This window comes from Hypanus sabinus, chromosome 5 (assembly GCF_030144855.1).
Source record: "Hypanus sabinus isolate sHypSab1 chromosome 5, sHypSab1.hap1, whole genome shotgun sequence".
Taxonomy (NCBI): domain Eukaryota; kingdom Metazoa; phylum Chordata; class Chondrichthyes; order Myliobatiformes; family Dasyatidae; genus Hypanus; species Hypanus sabinus.
In genome coordinates this window covers 175953622-175977280 of record NC_082710.1, presented here as the reverse complement: position 1 = coordinate 175977280, position 23659 = coordinate 175953622, and the positions used below count along the sequence as shown (strand labels likewise).

Genomic DNA, 23659 nt, shown 5'->3' with positions numbered 1-23659 from the left:
TGGAAAAACCGTTGCTGAATCTGACCTAACAGAGCAATCAGCGGAAGTCCTTACTTCAGAAAGAATTCTCTCTTTAATGGAAGATACGAATAATAAGATTGATAGCCTGGTGAAGGCTAATGAAAAGTTTGAAAAATTTATTTCTGTCATCCAGGAATCTTGTGGCAATCTGGAAATACAACTTGAGGTGCTTAAGAAGACTGCTAACAGAACTAAAAGAGAACAGGAGGCAGTGAATCAATTTATTAAAGAACAAGAATTAAAGATATCAGCTATGGAAAAGAAAATTAATGAGGCTACTTGGGAACTATCAAGAATTAAGAAGAAAATGGTTGATCTGGAAATTAGAAGCTGCAGGATAAATTTATGCATACTGGGTTTGCCTGAAAATACAGAATCCAGTGAGCCATTAAAATATTTTACAGATATGTTACATTCACTTTTTAGTGAGATACTTGAAGTCCCTCTGATGCTAGATACAGCATATCACTCTCTCCATCCAAAGCCTTCACCTGAGAGGTAACCTCGTCATGTGATACTATACCTGCAAAATTTTACAACTAAAGAAGAGATTCTTCGAGATACAAGGAAGCAAGGGAAGCTAATCTTCAGTGGGGTAGCTATTTGTATAGTTGAAGATTTTTCTCCAGCAGTTTAGGTTGAGTTAAATATCAGGAAGTGAAGGCTGAACTTTATACGAATAACTGTCGTCCTTCTTTGCACTTCCCAGCTCATCTGAGAATCTCTCTGCGTATTGATCGCCTCAAATTGATTGACTCCCCAGAAGAGGGTTGGAGATTCATTAAGGAGTTCAAATCTATCTTGCAAGCAACTTGAATGATTAATCATTAGCTGCAATTTGTTGAAACAATAAAAACCTTAATGCTTAATATAGTTTTGGTTTTAATATACACAGATTTACTTACATTTTTATTAACTTGTGAGTGGCTAACACTACTCATAACTCATTAATTGGTTGTATCTACCCTTTTTTAAATATATGACTAACTTATTTTAAATGAATTTAAGATGGCCCATGTTAGTTAGGTTCTAACCTCTGTTAGACATAACATCAAAATATTTGAAATTGTTTACTTCATTTTCTTTTGTTTTGACTTTAGTTGGTGGTGTTAATACATAACTGTCTGAGAAGAGCCTGCCAATCGGAGACAGGGGATCAGCGATAGTAGTTTAGCTTGCTGTCCACCTATTGGATGGTTTTTGGGCTATGGGGGAGGGGTGGGGTTAATAGATTAGCTGTTTTCTGACTGGGCAATCCAGAGAGGATTTTGTGTTAATCATGTTGCATTTTTTTTAATTTCTGATTGAGTTCATGTTTTGTTTTTTTCTGGTAGATTTGATTTGTGCTTGTGCAATAACTTACTTTATAAAATCTTATATGTAAGTATAAATATGAATGTCAATAAAATTAATATACTATCATGGAATTTTAATGGCATGAACCAACCTATTAAGCGGATATTATTTTTGTGCAGGAGACTCATGTTTGTAGGGAAGATGAAAATCATTTTTTTTTAATTTGGAGATATAGAATTTTTATCAGTAACTTAAATTAGAAGCGTATCTATTTTTATCAAATCTAAAATCCCTTTCATACATTTTAATGCTGTTACTGATTCAGTTGGAAGATATTTAATAGTTACCGGTCTGTTATGTGGTCAAAAGGTGGCTCTAGTGTGTGTTTATGCACCTAATATAGATAGTCCTGAATTTTTTAAGCAACTATTTTCGGCATTGCCAAATTTAACTGAACATAAGGTGATTATGGGCGGTGACTTCAATTGTTGTTTAAATCCTTCGGTTGATTGGTCATCAACCAATCCGCTGCTTCCTTATAAGGCTGCAAGTTTCATTAACTCTTGTTTATTGGAATATGGTTTGGTTGATATCTGGAGATTTATACATCCTAAGGATAGGGATTTTTCTTTCTTTTCGCATGTATAGCATAAATACTCAAGAATTGATTATTTTTTGCTGGACACGTAATTGGTGGCTTTTGTTGCTGATTGCATGTATGATGTCATCACGTTGTCAGACCACGCGACTATGAAATTAACATTTAGATTTCCTAATAACTTTTTTAATTCTTCTCAGTGGAGATTTAATACTACATTATTACAGGATTTAGCTTTTGTAAGTTTTATTAAAGAACACATTTCTTTATTTTTTGAATTAAATACAACTGACAGAATGTCAAATTTGGTTATTTGGGATACAAATAAATCTTTTTTCAGGGGTCAGATAATTTCATATTCAGTAGGTTTAAGAAGGAAAACCAAAGTGGAACATTTAGTGATTACTTACAGGGTTAAATACATAGATAGATAAAGTTTATTCAGGAACACCTAATGAAGATCTTTATAAGGAAAGAGTGGAACTTCCCATTGAGCAACTTCTCAAATCTAAAAGCCAGTTTTATGTACACGGGGATAAGTCAGGAAATTGTTGGCTGGTCAATTAAAGGCAGATATGACTAGAAGACAGATTTTGAAGATACTAAGGGCTGATAGAATTGAAATGTCAGATGGTCAGGAAATTAATAAACTATTTCAGGATTTCTACTCTAACATTTATAAATCTGACTTTCCACACAACACTGCTTTTGTGAATAGATTTTTGCAAAAGCTGAATATACCTAAAATTTCTACTCAAGATATGAATACATTAGATGTGCCTATTAAACAAGAGTAAATAACAATATCCTCTCTTCAATCAAGTAAGGTTCTGGGACCAGATGTATATACAATGGATTTTTTTAGGACTTTTACTGAGATACTCACACCTCCTTTATGGCAAGTTTTCACTGATTCTATATCCTCTGGGATGCTCCCAAAAACTTTTTATGAGGCATTAATTTGACTAATTCCTAAAAAAGAAAAAGATTTATTTGACTGTGCCTCCTATAGACAAATTTCTTTACTAAATATGGATTCTAAAATTCTTTCTAAAATTTTGGCTTATAGGATCAAGAATGTTTTACCTAAAGTTATCTCTAATGATCAAACTGGATTAATTAAGAATAGATATTCATACTTTAATATTCAGAAACTATTGAACATCATTTATTCCTCTCCGTCCAAAGAACCTGAATGTGTTGTCTCCCTTGACACAGAGAAAGCCTTTGATAGGGTGCAGTGGTTTAATTTATTTGAAATATTAGAAAGATTGAATTCTGGTCCGGGTTTTATTTCCTGGAACAAATTGATCTATCAAGCTTCTGTGGCTGTGGTTATAACTAACAATCAGAAACCTCCCTATTTTAGACTATACAGAGGTACCCAGCAGGGCTGTCATCTTAGTCCTTTGTTACTTAACTTGGCTCTAGAACCTCTTGCTATTGCCCTTCGGAATTCCAATGGTATCCAGGGTATTAAGAGAGGGGATAAAATGCATAAGGTATTGTTGAATGCAGACGACTTGTTAATCTACATTTCAGATCCTTAGAAACCTATCTCTTCTATATTGTCCATATTCTCCGAATTTAGTAGTTTTTCTGGATATAAGTTAAATTTATACAAAAGTGACTCATCTGTTATTAATAATCATTTGGATCAGTATGAGCAAATACCTTTTAGAATTGCTAAAATCAATTTACTTATCTTGGTATTGAAGTTGCTAAGAATTTTAAAGATCTGTATAAATATAGTTTTCTCCCATTAATTGATTATACCCAACAAACACTTTCTGAATGGTTTCCTATGACGATATCATTAATTGGTCGAATTAATGCTATTAAAATGATAGTTCTACCGAAATTCTTAGATATATTTCAAGCAGTTCCTTCATTTCTTCCAAAATGGTTTTTTGTCAGAACAACCTCTAAAATTTTATCCTAAATTTGGAACAATAAAAATCCTAGATTGAGTAAACATTTATTACAGAAATTAAAAAAGAACGATGGTATGGCTTTGCCAAATCTTAGACTGTACTACTGGGCAGATAATATTCAATATATTTCCTGTTGGATTCATTATTCAGACATACATGACTGTCCTTTATGGGATGATTTGGAGAAAAACTCGGTGAAGGGGTATTTTTTTGGCCTCTTTACTGAGTGCTCCTCTTCCTTGTCTGCTCTCTAAGATTGGTAGACAAGACCTTAATCCTATTATTAAACATACATTAAGAATTTGGTTTCAGTTTCACAGATTTTTTGAATTGAATTGAATAATTTTGTCCTTTCTGGTAAAAAAATTATCATTAATAATTTTTTAGCATTGGGCACATATGTCAAAGGATAAATTAGCCCATATTTTTCCCAATATTAACCCTATTTGTGATAGATGTAATGCTCAGGTGGCCACTTTAACTCATATGTTTCGGTCTTACATAAAATTGGAGAATTTTTGGAAGGATATTTTTAAAACCTTATCAAAGGTGTTGGATCTGGATTTGCAACCAAACTTATTTACAGCTCTTTTTGGGACTATTTCATTGGAAGCATGTATATTCCTGTTTCTGATCTGCCTTTTCTATCTTATTGGCTAGGAAAGCCATTTTAATTAAATGGAAGGATCCTAACCTCCTACTGCCTTTTATTGGTATTCCTCTATTATGTCCTGTTTAAGTCTAGAGAAAATAAGAAGTCAGACATTGGACACATCCTTTAAACTTGAAGAAACCCGGCGACCTTTTATTCAATACTTTCATATGATCTGATTTTTGTACTGATTCTCCTCCAGCTATTTTTTAGAACCTAGGATTTGATCAGAGAGTATCTCCTCTCTTGGTTTTTCTCTCAGGATGGACTGCCCAGTCTTTTTTTCTGCTTATAAGAGTGGGGGAGTTTTTTCTCTCTTTTCTTTTATATAAAATTTCTAATAGTCCTTCCTTTCTTTATAAATTGGTAAGAGGAAAATGAATTACATTCTTTTTTCTGTATTATACATTCTATATCAAATTTATACTTTGTAGATCAAGAATATGTGTGATTCTGATCATGTTTATTTTACCTTCTGTATGTACAGTTATTGACATATATTCCAGGGATATTCTCCTCCTGTTTGTATACACACTTTTTTAAATCAATAAAAACATTGAAAAAAGAAAGAGAGCATAGTTTTAAGTTGAAAGGGAAAATATTTAGTGGCAACCATTTTTCCACTAAATTTGCTATATGGAATGAGCTGCCAGAGGAAGTAGTTGAGGCGAGCACAATTATAATAATCAGTATCCTGGCTCATTGCATCAAGATCTGGTGTGACAGTCAAATGCCCGGGAATATAAGAAGCTGCAGGGGAAAATGGACTCAGCCCAATTCATCAGGGGAAAATGCCTCCCCAACATCGGTAGTATCTACAGGAGGGGCTGCCTCAAGGAGGCAACATATATCATCAAAGATTTTCACCATTCAGCCATGCCATCTCCTTGCAGCGACAATTAGACAAAAGTTACAGAAGCCTGAAGTGTCCACACAACCAGTTTCAGGAATAGAAACTGTTCAGTTCACAAACTCACAAAACTCTAAACACTACCTCAGTACAACAACACTATGACAACATTGATCACTTTGCACTACAAGAGATTGCTTTCAATCTGATTGTGTTCTTTCTTGTAGACGTTATGTATAATTTATGTTTTCCTTGTGAATGCTACCTCTGTGACACTGTATAGCCTAAGATGTTGTTGCAAGTGTGTTTCTCTTTTGGCTTGATGCTTTCATGGACTTGTGCATATGACAATAAACAACATTGAAACTTTGAAGGTACATTTTGTCAGGCACATGGACAACGAAGGTTTAGAAGGATATAGGCTAAACACTGGTAAATGGGACTAGTTTGGATGGGGCCTGGTGGTTATCATGGACCAGTTGGGCTGATGGACCTGTTTCTGTGCTGTGTATCTCTACAATTAAACATCCGTGACAGTGATGAAGTCTCAGAGCCTCCATTATAACAGTCCATTGCAGCCATTTCTGGTTCTTCCGGTAAACATGTATTGACGTTAAAGGAGGAGGCTTATTTGGCAGTTGTGGACTTTCCACCTCATGGAATTTTACTGAACTAATTCCACTGGGGAGCATTGCAGAGTTTTTCATTGTCTCATTCACTGATCTTTATTCTACAGATGATCTCTTCCCTGCTGATGCTGACTGGGTCCTGCCACTGGTCGTCACCATTTGCATTCTAATTGCTGCTAACTCCACTTGGATTTATTGGAATATGAAACAAAACAGACGCATAAAAGGTACATTTCTGGAATATCGTGAAGTACTGGGCTGGAAATCCAGTCACTTTCTCAGTTTCTCCCAGTTTCCCTCTGAGGTTTCCATGAAAGCCAGAGCATTTCCTGGAGAAATCATATAAAATCCACATTTCCCAGCAGGGTCTGACATTCCAGCAGTGAACATTGTCTCTGGTAAGAATAATTGTAGCCATAGAGATGGGAAGTAAGGAAGAAAACTGCCCGAGTCGGCATGATGAAGTGCCAGAAGGTTCAACTGGTCACTGATTCACCTGCTTCCGGTAACTTGGTTCCCGATGTTTAGGCTCCTCTACAGTGGTGAAACTGGGTACAGCTTGTACGATAACTTTGTTTAATAGCTCAAACCGAATTTTAAAACTATGCATTTTGATTGTGTAACCTATCGCACTACAAGCTCTCCACTCACAGTGTCCTAAAATGTTCTAAAGAGGCTAAACAGAGGATGAAGAACAGAACTTCATCTTTTAAGTATAAAGCACAAAAAATCCTGGAGGAACTCAGCATCTGTGGAAAGAAATAAACAGTCAACGTCTCAGACCAAGACCTTTGATTGGAAAGGAAGGGTGAAAAAGCCCACAAGAACATGGGTGGAGGGGACAGAGTACAATCCAGAGGCTGGTAGGTCAAGGCAGGTGAGGGAAGCATTGGAGGATGAGGGAGGGAATTGAAGTATGAAGGCAGGGGGTGACAGATGGAAAAGGTAAAGGCATGAAGCAGAAGGAATCTTGTAGGAGAGGAGAGTGGATCATGGGAGATCAGGAAGGAGGAGAGAGCTGAAAGGCAGGGTAGGAGAAGCAATAAGAGGAGAGTCAGAACAGAGCATGGAAAAAGAGACAGGAGGAAGGGCATCAGAGGGAGGTAATAGGCAGATTATGAGAAGAGAAGGGGTAAAAGGGGAGACAGAATGGGGAATGGAAAAAGAGAGGGGGAGGGAGGAGAAATTGATATTCATGCCATCAGGTAGGAAGCTATCCAGATGGAGTATCAGGAGTTGCTCCTCCAACATGAGAGTGGCCTCATTGTGCCAGGAGAGGAGGCCATGGACCAGTCTGTTGGAATGGGAGAGGGGATTGGCATTAAAATGGTTGGCCACTGGGAAATCCTGCTTGATGCAGGTGGAGTGATGCTGCTGACCAGACGGTCCCCCAATCTACATCGGGTCTCACAAATGCAGAAGAGGTCACACTGTGAGCACCATATACAGCAGGTAGCTCACAGCATTTCAAATTCAACACTGAGGTTAACCACTTCAAACCATGATCACTGTGTTCATGTTTTCCCACAGCAACTGTTGGGAATGGTTTTTGTGTTGTCATTTAAACTTTGACCCTAACATAGACCCACAGTGTATTTCCTCATTGGCTCTTCTGTCTGACATCTGTCACCACTTCAACATTTTTTTGTCTCTGATGTGAGACCGTCAACCATGAGTTTGATTATCCTCTCGGCAGCTGTCTGACCCTCTTGAGTGTTCCCCATTCTTTCAGATCTCCAGCATCTGAAGCAAAATCATCGTCCTGAAAATTTGTTGTTGTTCTAATATACCACTGGTCTGTCTTTTCAGAGCTGGAACTTCAGAAATCCATCATAGAATCTGGTAAGATTTCAATATTAAAATATTCAGAAACTATAATGAATAACAGTTTTATTTTATAAAATCAAATTTTCTTCTGTTAGCATTAATTATTTAAATCCCTCATAACATTACTTTGTTTAGTGATTCATAAATAAAGAATAAACTAATACCCTGTATTTTACAACCAAGGCTCCCTGAAATAATCTTGATGAATTAAAAGAGAACTTAGAATAGGAGCAAGCAATCTTCTCTGGGAACAGTGGCTTAAGCATAATCTGTCGGGGTTATAACCAATAGCATGATGGTTGGTGATGGAATGTATTTTTCAAATTTAGGGCAAAAACTGCATCAAGACTGGATCTTTTGTGTAAACACCCTGCATAAAGTGATGCAGGATTTTGACCAAATATGTCAAAATTTCACCTCACTCCCACAACATTCCCCACCCCCACCACCCCCCAAGATGTTGCTCACTGATTTCCTCCACCTGTAGTTCTTTGTCATTTGAATGAAATGCTCTGGGTGGAATTTTCCAAGCCCTTGTGCTTTGGGTGCTTCCCCCCCAACCTCAAGAACATGGTGGCAAATTCCTAGAACTGGGTTTGTATTTCTGCACTGAACATCAATCACCACTCTGACACAGGCTGGAATATTACAGGGTCAGATGTTGCTGAACCCGGACCACACTCACCCTGTGTCTGCACCTGTGTTCTGCAGCCCGACAGTCCCAAAAGGTCCAAAAGGATTGGTTTATCACTGGACAACACACCAATGACATGAAGAGAAACTCAGTCACAGATGTTGGAGTAACTGACTGCTCTGACAACACAGACACACAAAATGTGTTTAATATATTGCCAGTGTTCTTGTGTCATTAAAGTAAATATTATTTATTATTTATAATGTTACTTTTATTCATATGTTTCCATCGTGGTTTGCCTTTATATTTTTTAGGACAATGGAAACCCCTTGTGCAGTCAGGTATGTGTCCTCACTCCTCTCTCACCCCTCTCCCCCCTCCATCCCTCACGCTCCTCTCTCCCACCCAACTCTCTCCTACCCCACTCACTCCCACCCCCTCTCTGCCCCTCCCCTCTCCCCACACCCACACACTCCTCCAGATTCCCCTCCCCATCCTCCTCCCTCCCTGAATGAAGATTAAAGCCGGATGATGGGACACAACTCATCCCACCAGAAGAAGGGCAAACGTCAGTCATTTCCTGATGAGGAAAGTGAGGGATCGGGGTTGGTTCAGGAGTTCGGTGTACTTGGGTCAGTGAACCCTCCACCAACGTTCTGTCTGATACCGGCAGGATCCACTCTCCATGCGGCAGCAATAGCTCGTGACAATTCTACAGCTCACACTCTTTGAGAATTTCTCCCATTGGTGGTGAGATTGGTAAATTTTCCCTGCACTGGGAGGGAATTACTGTATCATCTGTCCACTCCCAGACGAGATGATAGTGGACTTGGTTAAGCCCAGGGATCCTGGCTCATCGGACAGCAAAGCCTCGTTTGCCAGTGATCTACAACAGGATGTCCAATGTTCACCATCCATATTTTCGGGTAGTTGTGTAAATAAGTGAGTGACTATTTCCTCCCAAATCCTGTCAGCAAGTTTCCATCAGCAGGTCCAAACTTTAACATGGAGTCAGTGACAATCATTCACCATCAGTGGATCTCAGGGCTGAATTCTTTTTATGATCCACATTCTCAGCTTCAGCCTTCCGGCAGATGAGCTTTACCTGTGAGATGGACTGATGTGTAAATTTGATCAGGATGTTCAGTTTAACTGCATGAATGGAAATTGAATTGAAATGGAATTGGTTTATTACTGTAACAAGCACCAGAAGTTAATTGCACACTAAATCCAAGAGAGTTTCTTTCAGTCTTGTCTGTTCTTTCTGTTTTCAGAGTGGAAGAGGATATGTGGCCATGAAGGTAAGATCTTGTGTTACTAGACTGAGAGGTTTAGTATAAACAGCTTTTTGAAAATGAGTCATACTCAGTGTAATGGGAGGTATTCAGGAGGTTGAAGGAGTTCAGGGTGATGTGTTCTCACAAAGGTGGAAAAGTCATGTGGCATGATTGCATTCATGGGCTGAAGCAGAGAATATAACAGTTTGTATGTTTTGTTTGCAAGTGGGAAGATTTGCTGGTACTGCTCTGGGTTGGTGGGGTGGGGTGGAGTGGTGTAAACTAGTCTTGCAGGGGGATGGGAACCAAAGTGCCAGAGCAGATATGGAGCAGTTGTGGGAAAAGATGCTGTTAACACTCCGTACAAAGACAGCAATTGAAAGGTTGAGTGTGGTGGGAAGAATGTTCTGAGTTGCATCCATTTCAATGCAAGTATTGTTCGTAAGGCGGGTGAGCTTAAAGCGTGGATCAGCACGTGGAATTATGACATTGTAGCCATTAGTTGGAGGAGGGGCAGGACTGGCAGCTCAGTGTTCTGGTGTTCCATTCTTTTAGACATGTTTTTAAACATGAGAGCAAAATTGGCAAATATGATAGAGAACAAGAGGTTAAAGGGGGAAAGCTAGTAACACTAGCCAGAGAAAATTGTTACTGCAGTGCTCAGACAGGACAGACTGGAAGGCTGGTCTACTAAGGTATATGGGTGGATCTGAGGAATCAGGAAATTATGACCACGTTAATGGGAATGTATTGTAGATCAGCCTAAAGTCCGCAAGATTTAGAGGAGCAAATTCACAAAGAGATTACAGACAGCTGGGTGCGATAGAGATCATCAAATGTGTTAGGAAAGTTTCCTCAACATGTAGATGTCCCGAGTAGAGAGAATGCAATACTGGATCTCCCATCAGGGAATTAGGGGACAAAAGTGTGTGACGGGATTTGGATCCACTAATTATAATTCCATTAATTAGGGACAAGAATAAGTCTAATGCTCAGACTGAGATTCCATATTGGTAAAAGGCCAATTGGATGATATCAGAAAGGATCGGGTAAGTGGGAAGCCTTCAAAATTTTGAGATGCAGAATTTGTATGTTCCTGTAAGAATAAAAGACATGTTTAAAATGTTTAGGAAACCTTTTTTGTAGCGTAGGAAATGAGGCTCTGGTTAACAAGAAGGAGCAGGTGCATCACAAGTGTAGGCAGCGAAGAACAAATGAGGTAATTGACTATAAGAAATGCAAGCAAACACTTGAGCGGAAATCAAGAGGGCTAAAAAAGCCATGAAGTTGCTCTAGCAGACAAGGTGAAAAAGAATCGCAAGGACTTCTAGAGTTATGTTAAGAACAAAAGAATAGCACAGGACAAAACTGACCCTCTTGAAGATCAGCATGACCATCTGTGCATGGAACCTAAAGAAATGGGGGAAATCTTAAATGGATTTTTGCCATCTGTATTTATTCAGAGATGGACAGAGGCTCTGGAAGTGAGGCAAAACAGCAGGGAGATCATGGACCACATGAAGCTGACAGAGGAGAAAGTTGTTGCTGAATTAGGGTGAATAAACACCCAGGGCTTGACAAAGTCCCTCTTCAGACCATGTGGGATGTTAGTGCAGAAATTGCAGGGATCCTTACTGAGGTATTTAAAGCATCCTCAGCCACAAGGGAGGTGCCAGGGGATTGGAGGAGAATTAATGTTGTTAACATCATTTAAGAAAGGCTCTAAGAATAAGCCAGGAAATTATAAGCAGCTGAGTCTGCCATGGATAGTGGGTAAGTTATTCTAAAGGACAGGATGTTTCAGTATTTAGGTGGACAAGAACTGATTAGGGATTGTCTGCATGACTTTGTCTGTGATAGCTCGTGTCTAATCAATCTTACAGAGTCTTTCAAGGAAGTTACCAGTAAGGTTGTTGAAGGCAAGACAGTGGATGTTGTCTACATGGACTTTAGCAAGGCCTTTTGACAAGATGTCACTTGGGAGTTTATTCAGGAAGGTTCAGCCACTTCCCATTTAGGATGAGGTAGCGAATTGGATATGATTTTTGTTTCATGGCAGAAGCCAGTGAGAGGTAGTAAATGATGGCCTCTCTGACTGGAGCCCTGTGATTAGTGGAGTACTGCCGGGATTGGTGAGAGCTCCATTATTGTTTGTCTTCTGTATCACCGATCATGATGATAATGTGTTAAACTACAACAGCAAGTTTTCAGATGACACCAAGATTGTGGGTCTGATGGACAGGGAGGAAGGCTATCAAAGCTTTCAGCAAGGTGGACCAACTGGAAAAATGGACTGAAAAATGACAGATGAAATTTCATGCAGACAAATGTTAGGTGTTGCACTTTGGAAGGACAAACCAGGGTAGGAATTGCAGGGTGAGCGGTAGGGCACTGAGGAACAGAAAGAGCTAGGAATACAGATCCTTACTTCCTCGAAAGTAAGGTGTCACAGGTTGTAAAGAGAATTTTGGCACATAGGCATTCATAAATCATAAATCGAGTACAAGAGTTGCAATGTAATGTCAAAAACATTGGTGAGGCCAAGTCTGGAGTATTATCTGCAGTTCTGGTCACCCACCTACAGGAAAGATCAATATGATTCAAAACAAGTACAGAGAAAACTTACACAAGGAAATCTGCAGATGCTGGAAATTCAAGCAACACACACAAAATGCTGGTGGAACACAGCAGGCCAGGCAGCATCTATAGGAGAAGCACTGTCGAGGCTTCATCAGGACTAACTGAAAGGAAAGATAGTAAGAGATTTGAAAGTAGCAGGGGGAGGGGGAAATGCGAAATGATAGAAGAAGACGAGGGGAGGTGAAGCTGAGAGCTGGAAAAGTGATTGGCAAAAGGGATACAGAGCTGGAGAAGGGAAAGGATCATGGGATGGGAGGCCGAGGGAGCAAGGGGGAGGGGAGCACCAGAGGGAGATGGAGAGCAGGCAGAGTGATGGCCAGAAAGAGAGAAAAAAAGGGGGGAGAAAACTAAATATATCGGGGATGGGGTAAGAAGGGGAGGAAGGGCATTAACAGGTTAGAAAGTCAATGTTCATGCCATCAGGTTGGAAACTTCATTGGAAAATCAGAGAAAACTTGCATGGCTGTTGACAGGGCTTGAGGATATACCTGAGTTATCGGGGAGGGTTAAATAGGTTAGGATTTATTTCACTGAGTGTAGGAGAATGAGGGGCAATTTGATAGAAGTATACACAATTATGAGGGGTATAGATAGGGTAAATGCACACAGACATTTTCATGAGGTTAAGTGAGACTAGAACTAGAGAGCATAGGATGAGAATGAGGATGAGAACTATCCTCCATAATTATCTTGAAACTAATGGAATTTTGATCATCAGATGTTTCCCTCCACACACTTCTGTCACCTGCCTTGTCTCTTTCCTTATCACACAATCTGTAGTTGCGACATCTATATATTGATTAATGAACATTTCCTGAACACAGTTGACAAACTCAGTCACATCCAGTCCTTTCACAGTTGAGAAATCCCAGACAATATTAGGAAATATAAAATCACTCACAATCAATTGTACTGGGCAATGAACCAGGGCAGGTGACAGATCACTCAGTAGGTCAGCTTTTCAGAGACAGTGACCACAACTCCCTCACTTTTCCCATACCCTTGGACAGGGATTTGAGTGGCCAATGTAACTGGAGTATGGTGAAATACGATGCTATTAAGTGGGAACTTGGGATTGTCAACTGGGAATGGTTGGTACATAGGAAAGTGGACAATGTAGATATGGTGTTTGTTTATGGAGCATTTGCATAAGTTCATGGACAGGTTTGTCCCATTGAGACAGTGAAAGGGTGGGAAGGTGGGAGGATAAGACATGAAAGAATAGGACCTATCAAGTGTGACAGTGGGAAAGTCTGTATGGAACTGGAAGCAATAGCAGAGGTACTTAATGAATAATTTACTTTAGTATTCACTATGGAAAATGATCTTAGTGATTGTAATGATGATTTGCAGCAGACTGAAAAGCTCGAGCATTTAGATATTAAGAAAGAGGATGTGCTGAATCTTTTGGAAAGAATCAAGTTGGATAAGTTGCCAGGACCGGAGGAAATGTACCCCAGGCTACTGTGGGAGGTAAGGGAGGAGATTACTGAGCCTGTTTGCTCAGTAGGTGTTTGTAACATCAATGGGGATGGGAGAGGTTCCAGATGTTGTTCCTTTATTCAAGAAAGGGAGTACAGATAGCCCGGGAAATTATAGACCAGTGAGTCTTACCTCAGTGGTTGGTAAGTTGATGGAAAAGATCCTGAGAGGCACCATTTATGAACATTTGGAGAGGTATAATATGATTAGGCATAGTCAGCATGGCTTTGTTAAGGGCAGGTCGTGCCTTACGAGCCTGATTTAATTTTTTGAGGATGTGACTAAACACATCAATGAAGGAAGAGCAGTAGATATGGTGTATATGGCAAGGTGTTAGATAAGGTATCCCATACAAGGCTTATTCAGAAATTATGGAGGCACGGGATCCAAAGGGACATTGCTTTGTGGATCCAGAACTGGCTTGCCCACAGAAGGCAAAGAGTGGTTGTAGACAGGTCGTACTCTGCATGGAGGTCAGTCACCAGTGGAGTGCCTCAGTGGATCTGTTCTGGGACCCTTACTCTTTGTGATTTTTATAAATGACCTGGATGAAGAAGTGGAGGGGTGACTGAAAGGTTGGAGGTGTTGTGGATGGTGTGGATGGTGTGGAGGGCTGTCAGAGGCTACAGTGGAACATTGATAGGATGCAAAACTGGGCTGCGAAGTGGCAGATGGAGTTCAAGCCAGATAAGTGTGAAGTGGTTCATTTTGGTAGGTCAAATATGATGGCAGAATATAGTATTAATGGTAAGACTTTTGGCAGTGTGGACAATCAGAGGGATCTTGGATTCTGGGTCCATAGGATACTCAAAGCAGCTACGCAGGTTGACTCTGTGGTTAAGAAGGCATATGGGCATTGGCCTTCATCAATCGTGGAATTGAATTTAGGAGCCAAAAGGTAATGTTGCAGTTATATAGGACCCTGGTCAAACCCCACTTGGAGTTCTGTGCTCAGTTCTGGTCACCTCACTACAGGAAGGATGTGGAAGCCATAGAAAGGGTGCAGAGGCGATTTACAAGGATATTGCCTGGATTGGGGAACAAGCCTTAGGATAATAGATTGAGTAAACTCGGCCTTTTCTCCTTGGAGCGACGGGGGATGAGACGTGATCTGATAGAAGTGTATAAGATGATGAGAGGCATTGATCATGTGGATAGTCAGAGGTTTTTTCCCAGGGCTGAAATGGTTGCCACAAGAGGACACAGGTTTAAGGTGCTGGGGAGTAGGTACAGAGGAGATGTCAGGGGTAAGTTTTTTACTCAGAGAGTGGTGAGTGCGTGGAATGGGCTGCCGGCAACGGTGGTGGACGTGGAAACAATGGGGTCTTTTAAGAGACTTTCAGATAGGTACATGGAGCTTAGTAAAATAAATGGCTATAGGTAAGCCTAGTAATTTCTGAGGTAGGAACATGTTCGGCACAACTTGGTGGGCCGAAGGGCCTGTATTGTGCTGTAGGATTTCTATGTTTCTATGTAAACCATGGTTGACAGGACATGTGGAACATCAGGTCAAGACGAAGAAGGAAGTTTACTTCCAGTTTTGGGAAGCTAAGATCAGACGGGGCTGTAGAGAGTTACAAGGTAGCCAGGAAGGAGCTGAAAACTGGTCTGGGGAGAGTTAGAAGACACGAGAAGGCCATGGTGAGTCGGATAAAGCAAAACCCCAAGGCATTGTACACATACTTGAAGAATAGGAGGATAACTAGAGTGAGGGTAGGACAGATGAAGGATAGAAGTGGAAACATGCCTGGAGTCAGAGGAAGTTGGAAAGGTCTTTAATGAAAACTTTGCTTCAGTATTTTCTACTGAGAGAGATAATGATTTTTCAGAGAACAGCACAAAACAGGCTGATAAGCTAGAATGTCAACATTCAGAAAGAGGATGTGCTGGTTGTTTAGTAAAGTATTAGGATGGATAAGACCACAGTCAATACCACAGGCTACTCTGGGAAGTGATGGAAGAGATTTCTGTGACATTGGTGATTATCTTTGTCTCCTCATTTGTCACAGTGTTGGTGCCATATGCCTGGAGGGTGGCATATTAAACTAATTTGCAGGTTGATGGGAACCGGAGTGATTGTGGTGAGGATGAGGTAGTTGGTTTACAAACAGAGGCAGTGTGCAGTGAGACTCCTGACAAGGAGAGGCTGATGATCGGGGAAATTGCAGTCAACAGGGTGAGTTGTAATGCAAAGGTGAACAAAATCAAAAAGGTTGAATACAGGACTGAAGGTGTTACATTTGAATGTGTGCAGTGTACGGAATAAGGTAAGTTAACTTGTACAGTTACAGATTGGCATGTATCATGTTGTAGGCATTACTGAATTGTGGCTGAAAGAAGATTATATCTGGGACCTTAACGTCCAAGGATGCACATTGTATGAAAAGGACAGGCAGGAAGGCAGAGGGGGTGTCATGGCTCTGTTGGTAAAAAAATGAAATCAAATCATTAGAAAGAGGGAGATCAGATCAGAAGGAGTTAAATAATTGTGGACAGAGCTTTGGAACGGCAAGGGTAAAAAGACCCTGATGGGAGTTGTATACAAACCTCCAATCAGTCTCCAATCAGACCTCCAATAGGTCTGAAAGCAACAACAGGAGATAGAAGGTGTCTGCCAAAAGGGCAATGATACAAGGGGGAGGGTTCAATATACAGGTGGATTGGGAAAATCAGGTTGGTGTGGGATTCCAAGAGAGGGAATTTCTACAATGCCTCAGAGAAGGCTTTTAAGAGCAGCTTGTGGTTGAGCCCACAAGGGGATCAGCTCTTCTTGACTGGTGAAATTAACTGGAATTGATCAGAAAGCTTAAGATAAAAGAACCCTTCAGAGAAAGAGATCATAATATAATTGAATTCACACTGAAATTTAAGAAGGAGAAGCAAAAGTTAGATGTCTCAGTATTACTGTGGAGTTATGGAAATTACAGAGGCATGACAGAGGAGTTGGCCAGAGTTCACGGGAAAAGAATAGTGGTGGGGATGACGACAAGAGCGAATGGCTAAAATACGATACAAAAGGTGTTTATCTGTGGAATTTTCTGCACCAGAGGCCTGTAGAGTTTCAGTCATTCAGTTCATTTAAAGTCACAGAATCAATGTCATACAGCACAGAAATGGGCCCTTCAGTCCATCACCTCTGCTCTGACCTATTTACCCATCTACACTCACCCCACTGGCTGGCATTAGGTCAGTCTCCTTCTGTGCCTTGTCTACTGAAGTGTTTGTCTGAGTGTCTCTGAAACACAGTGATTGTATCTGATTCCATCACCTCCTCTGGCAGCAAGTTCCAAAATCAACCACTCACTTCTCAAATAAACTCACCTTTAAACTCCTTCCTCTCACCGCAGACATGTGACCTCTTGTATTTGATCACCCTCCTGGGGAGGCAGATGCTCAATCTAACCCCTCATGACCTTATATATTTCTGTCAGATCATCCCTCGGCCCATTTACCTGCATTTAGTCTGTACCCTTCTAAAGCTTCCCCATCATCATTTCTCTGTCCCAGGTGTGCCAGTTCCACAGGGCCCTCAATTCTCCCGTGTTACAGAAGATGATCCAACTCATTTTCTACCACATTACAGAAGCAACTGTGATGCAGGTCCTAAAATGAAGAAAGGTCGATAAATCCCCAAATCCTGATCAGGTGTATCCCAGGACATTGTGGAAAGTTCAGGAGGAAATTGTGGGGTCCTTTTGGAGATACGTCTGTCATCGATAGCTATGGGTGAGGGACCAGAAGACTGGAGGGAGACTAATGTTGAACATTTCGGCTGTAGAGAAAAGCCTGGGAAATACAGACTGGTGAACCTAATGTCAGTGGTGGGTACATTAATGGAGGGGATTCTGAGAGACAGGATCTACATTCATTTGGAAAGGTGAAGACTCATCAGGGACATCCAGCTTGGCTTTCTGCATGGACTGAGATGATGGAAGTGCAGTAGACATTGTCTACATGGACTTTAACAAGGGATTTGACAAGGTACTTCATGGTCGACTATTCCAGAGAGTTACATCACATGGCCTAATCTGGGCCATTGGATACAGATTTGGCTGAGTGGAGTCCTGTGACCAGTGGTTGTGGTGCTGGGATCTGTGCTGGGTCCACTGTTTTTCATCATCCATATGAATGATTTGGAGAGAATGTAGGTTTTCGTGTTTAGGAGGTTTGTGAAGGACTCTAAAATCAGTGGTGTATTGGACAGTGAAGCAAGTTATTTAATTATTAATTTTCAGATACAGTGTGAAATGGGCCCTTTCAGCTCAGCAAGTCACACACCCAGCAACCGAGCTGTTTAACACCAGCCTAATCACAGAACAATTTACAATGACCAGTTAACCCACTAACCAGCACCCGGACAAAACCCCTGCAGTTGTGGGATGAACAGAGACCCTCCTTACAGACGGTGCCACAACTGAACCCCAAACCTGGAAGGCCCTAAGGTGAAATAGCATTGCTGTATCCGCTACGTCACCACGACAACCCTGAACATCACCATCATACCCGTGGTTTATCCGATATTACAACGTGATCTTCATCAGCTGGACAGTGAAGGGCAGATGGATTTTAATTCAGAGATGTGGGTTTTGGGAAGGCAAATCAGGACTGGATTTATACAGGAATCAGTGGGTCCCTGGAGAGTGTTGTGGAACAGAGAGACCAGGAGGTGATTGTCTTCATCTTCAGAATACTGAGTGCTGGAGCTGGGATGTGTGTACGTGTGTACAAGACATTGGTAAGGCCACATTAGGAGCAATGTGTACAGTTCTGGTTACCTTCCGAAAGGAAGGCTGTCATTGAACTGAGGGGGAGTAAAACAGATTTACAAGGACGTTACCAGGACTGGAGGGTTCGGTTTACAAGGAGAGGCTGGGACTTTCCCTGGAGCTGAGGAGGCTGCTAGAGGAAGTTTAAAGGAATAATGGGTACCTACAGGCAAGTAGAACTAGCTCATGGAAGCAAGTTGGTCAGGATGAATGAGTTCAGCCAAATAGCCTCCCTGACCTCTTTAAATGCCTCCAATTTTCACTCTTCCCGTCTTCATCTGGATCCTGTTGTTGTTCCACACCACCCTCACACCCGTTTCCACCGGCTATCTCCTCTTTCTCACCATTCTTGATGCTGGCTTTCGGCCTCAAACATCGACTGTCTATCTCCCTCCACACATGCTGCTTGACCCGCTGAGATCCTCCAGAATTCTGTGAGCTGCAAAACCTCACACTCCATCCCAGTGGAAAAACTTCCTAAGATACTGGTTGTCCATCCGCTGTAGTTTGGTAAAACCCCGGGAAAAGGTCCTGTCGCCCACCCCACTGTGCCTTAGGCCCAGCGGACTCTCTCCCCGGTCCCGGGGCCGCGCCGCTCGAGTCTCCCCCCCCCCCCCACCACCCCCGATCCCCAGGGCTGCTCTGCCCGAGTCTCCCCCGATCCCCGGGGCCGCGCTGCCCGAGTCTCCCCCCGATCCCCGGGGACTCTCTAATTCTCTGCTTCTCCCCCTAGTCTCTGTCACCCTGGATGTGGAAACGGCGAGTCCGGAGCTCGAGGTGTCTGAGGATCGGAAGAGTGTGAGACGGACCGGGACCGGGACCGGGACCGGGACCCGGAGGGATCTCCCTGACACCGGGAAGAGGTTCACAGACTGGCCTTGTGTGCTGGGATCGGAGGGATTCACCTCAGGGGGACATTACTGGGAGGTGGAGGTGACGGGGAATCAGTGGTGGAGGCTGGGAGTCGCCGCAGAGTCTGTGGATAGGAAGAGAGGGGACAGACGGAGTCCGGAGACCGGATTCTGGATAATCGCGCGGCGTGATGACGAGATGTGGGTTCTCACCTCCCCTGAGTCCCGTCTCCCTGCCGGTCCCATCCCCGGGAGGGTGGGAGTTTATCTCAGTTACGAGTCCGGGACAGTTTCATTTTACAATGTGGAGACCAAGTCCCATCTCTACACTTTCACTGGGAATAAATTCACGGGGAAATTTTATTCTTCATTCGGAATTGCATATAAAAACCAGTGGGTGAGAATCTGCTCCGGTTCCGCTCCGGGTCTGTAACCAAGTCGGTCCCGGGACCGGCGTCAGGAGTCAGTCGGTGTAAATATAAATGTGCGGAGAGTGAAATAAACACGATGTGAAAATTATCGATCCATTAATTTTAACTCGTTCACCGCATCCGTCAACGGAACAGAAACACTGCGGATTCAGCAGCAGCCGCGGGCGGCGGGTCCTGAGCTCCCCGGCTCCCCCGGGTGGTAAATCCACCGGGACTGACAGGGTAACTGGGGCAAGTGGTGGTGGTGCTGACTGCCAGAGGGAGGTCAGGGTGAATCTTAGGGGACAGGACAAGTGTCGGTGGTAACACACAAAGTGCCAAAGAATTGGTACAGAAAGGGGGAGTAAAAGCTGGCGCTGATCCAGGTGAGGGAGGGGTGGAGTTTGGAAATGTGTTAGAACCTGGGAGGTGAAAGGTGGGAAAGACAAAGATGATGAAATCTGATCGGAGAGGGAAAGTGGAGACTGGAATAAAGGGAGGGAGGTGGGGAGGAGTGTGTGGGGGACGGGCAGATGGAGAGAGCGGGAAAGAAAATGGCCACAAGCTTCCTGTGGAATTATCATTGTGGAATTGGGTTCCTATTTCCTTCATCTTCCTGCTGGCCTCCAGGATGTGATCTGTGAAGTGAGTTCTGTTGTCCTGATTCATCTCATATGTAAGTGCAACATTCTTGTCCAATCTGGGAAACATAGAAACATAGAAAACCTACAGCAAAATACAGGTCCTTCGGCCCGACAAGTTGTGCCAAACATATCCCAACCTTGGAAATTACTAGACTTACCTATAGACCTCTATTTTTCTAAGCTCTATGTAACTATCCAAAAATCTCTTAAAAGACCCTATCGTATCCGCGTCCACCACCGTCACCAGCAGCCCATTCCACCACTGTCTGTATATAAAACTTACCCGACATCTCCTCTGTACCTACTCCCCAGCACCTTAAACCTGTGTCCTCTTGTGGCAACCATTTCAGCCGTGGGAAAAACCTCTGACTATCCACACGATCAATGCCTCTCATCATCTTGTACACCTCTATCAGGTCACTGCTCATCCTCTGTTGCTCCAAGGAAAAAAGGCCGAGTTTACTCAACCTGTTGTCTATTCTCATAAGGCATGCTCCCCAATCCAGGCAGCATCCTTGTAAATCTCCTCTGCACCCTTTCTATGGCTTCCAGATCCTTCCTGTAGTGAGGCGACCGGAACTGAGCACAGTATTCCAAGTGGGGTCTGACCAGGGCCCTTTTGCTGCAACATTCCCTCCCATCTCCTAAATTTAACTCCACGATTGATGAAGGCCAATTCACCATATGCCTTCTTAACCACAGAGTTAACCTGCGCAGCTGCTTTGAGCGTCTTATACACTTGGACCCCAAGATCCTTCTATATGCTGCATCTGTTGCTCTACTTTCATCAGTGTGTTTAGTCACATCCTCAAAAAATTCAATCAGGCTCGAAAGGCACAACCTGCCCTTGACAAAGCCATGCTGACTACCCCCAATCATATTATACTGCTCCAAATGTTTATAAATCCTGCCTCTCAGGATCTTCTCCATCAACTTACCAACCACTGAAGTAAGACTCACTGGTCTATAATTTCCTGGGCTATCTCTACTCCCTTTCTTGAATAAAGGAACAACACCCGCAACCCTCCAATCCTCCGGAACCTCTTCTGTCCCCATTCATGATGCAAAGATCATCGCTAGAGGCTCAGCAATCTCCTTCCTCACCTCCCACAGCAACCTAGGATACATTTCGTCCAGTCCCAGCGACTTATCCAACTTGATGCTTTCCAAAAGGTCCAGCGCATCCTCTTTCAAAATATCTGCACGCTCAAGCTTTTCAGTCTGCTGCAAGTCGTCACTACAATCACCAAGATCCTTTTCCATAGTGAATACTGAAGTATTCATTAAATACCTCTGCTATTTCCTCCGGTTCCATAGACACTTCCCCACAGTCACACTTGATAGATCCTATTCTTTCACGTCTTATCCTCATGCTCTTCACATACTTGTAGAATGCTTTGGGGTTTTCCCTAATCCTGCCTTTTCATGGTTCCTTCTGGCTCTCCTAGTTTCCTTGAACTCCTTCCTGTCGGCCTTATAATCGTCTAGATCTCTAACATTACCTAGCTCTCTGAAACTTTTGTAAGCTTTTCTTCTTGACTAGATGTATTACATCCTTTGTACACCACGGTTCCTGTACCCTACCATAACTTCCCTGTTTCATTGGAACGTACTTATGCAGAACTCCACACAAATATCCCTGATTATCCATTGTAAAAGGATATTTTGAATCAGAGGTCTTCTTGCTAATAAAGACTTCTTTATTTCATCATCATTTATCTTATTTCATAAATCAATCAAATAATAAAGGAGATTCTTTCTTTTCCCGTATCCATTTAGATTCCCATTTATATATAAAATCTTCCGAGTATTTTCTCCTATCTTATCTAATTCTATTCTAATCCATGCCGGTTTTTCTTCATCAAAAAATGATGCAATAAATCTAAGTTGATTTTCTTTATAAGAATTATTCAAATTTGGAAGTTGTAACCCACCTAAATCAAATTTCCATGTCACTTTTTCCAACAATATTCTTGACATCTTACCTTTCCAAAGAAATTTCCTCACACATTTATTTAACTCTTGAAAAAACTTATGCGGTAATTGTATTGGTAGTGTTTGAAATAGATACTGTAATCTAGGAAATACATTTTTACAGCATTAACTTTACCCACTAATGTAATTGGTAACATCATCCATTAATCAAGATCTTTTTGAATTTTTTTCAATAGTGATAAATAATTTAATTTATATAAATTCTTTATATTATTATCAACTCTTATACCTAAATACTTTTATATGGATAATCAACTTTTATATAATTGGTACCAAAAAGGGATTAGATGTATAGGAGACTGTTATGAAGGAGGTATACTGATGTCATTTGAACAATTAAAGAATAAATATAAAATATCAAATAACACTTTTTTGTTATTTTCAATTAAGGGTTTACTTAAGAGATAAACTGTCAAACAATATTATTCCTGAAACCTAATGAAATTGAAACTTCCAGTCAAAAAGAAAACAATTTTTAAATACTTATTTTATGTATAATCTGATTCAAAAACTGACACTTAAAAAAAGGAATTGTCACGCAGGTGAGAAACGGCTAGAAAATTCAGCAATCTAATGAACAAGGAGGTAATTAAAAGAGAGAGAGGACTCTGACTTTGGTTTTGATAACACTTTTAATTGTGACCTTGACCGAGAGAGTACGGCACCAGCTGAGACACGAGCTGAGAAGCCACCAGGGTAACAGCTCAGAGCGGTTGAGCTAACTCACGGTTGGAATTTGGAACAGATTATAAAAAGTTGAGGCGGTTGGTCTGATAATGGCAGAGAAGACACGACACGGGAGAATTGCTGAAGCTACCCGAGAAACCACTGGTAGAGTTTAAGACCACCACCAGGGTGGAGGCCATGGACCGATTAATTTCGACCCGTGATTACCAGTGCGGGTGAGAGCTTGCCTGTGGGGGTCTGCTGGTGGTGAACTCGTGTCGTGGGTTAGTAGACCGTTCCCTAGAAGGGGCTCTGTCCATCTTTGTCTGTGTGGGGTTCACACGAAGTGACTCTAAACACTTCGGAAGCAAGAACAACAAAAGCTGCCAACTTAAACATCAACTCAATTAACTCTCTCTCTCCGTCAATTCAACTCGACACAACACAAAGTGAACTGAATTACTTAAACTTTCCTGACACCATTAGA

The 23659-nt window shown here is 41.7% G+C and overlaps 1 protein-coding gene across 1 annotated transcript in view; it reads left to right on the top strand.

The window, feature by feature from the left end:
• LOC132394659 (butyrophilin subfamily 1 member A1-like) overlaps nt 1–20036 on the top strand; it is an 86840-nt gene extending 66804 nt beyond the window's left edge. The window contains exons 4-8 of the mRNA XM_059971022.1: nt 6088–6207; nt 7790–7822; nt 8756–8782; nt 9716–9742; nt 19340–20036. Of these exons, the coding sequence (XP_059827005.1) occupies nt 6088–6207; nt 7790–7822; nt 8756–8782; nt 9716–9742; nt 19340–19890 (758 nt within the window). The 3' untranslated portion in view covers nt 19891–20036. The remainder of the gene's footprint in view (nt 1–6087; nt 6208–7789; nt 7823–8755; nt 8783–9715; nt 9743–19339) is intronic.
• The last annotated feature ends 3623 nt before the right edge of the window (nt 20037–23659 follow it).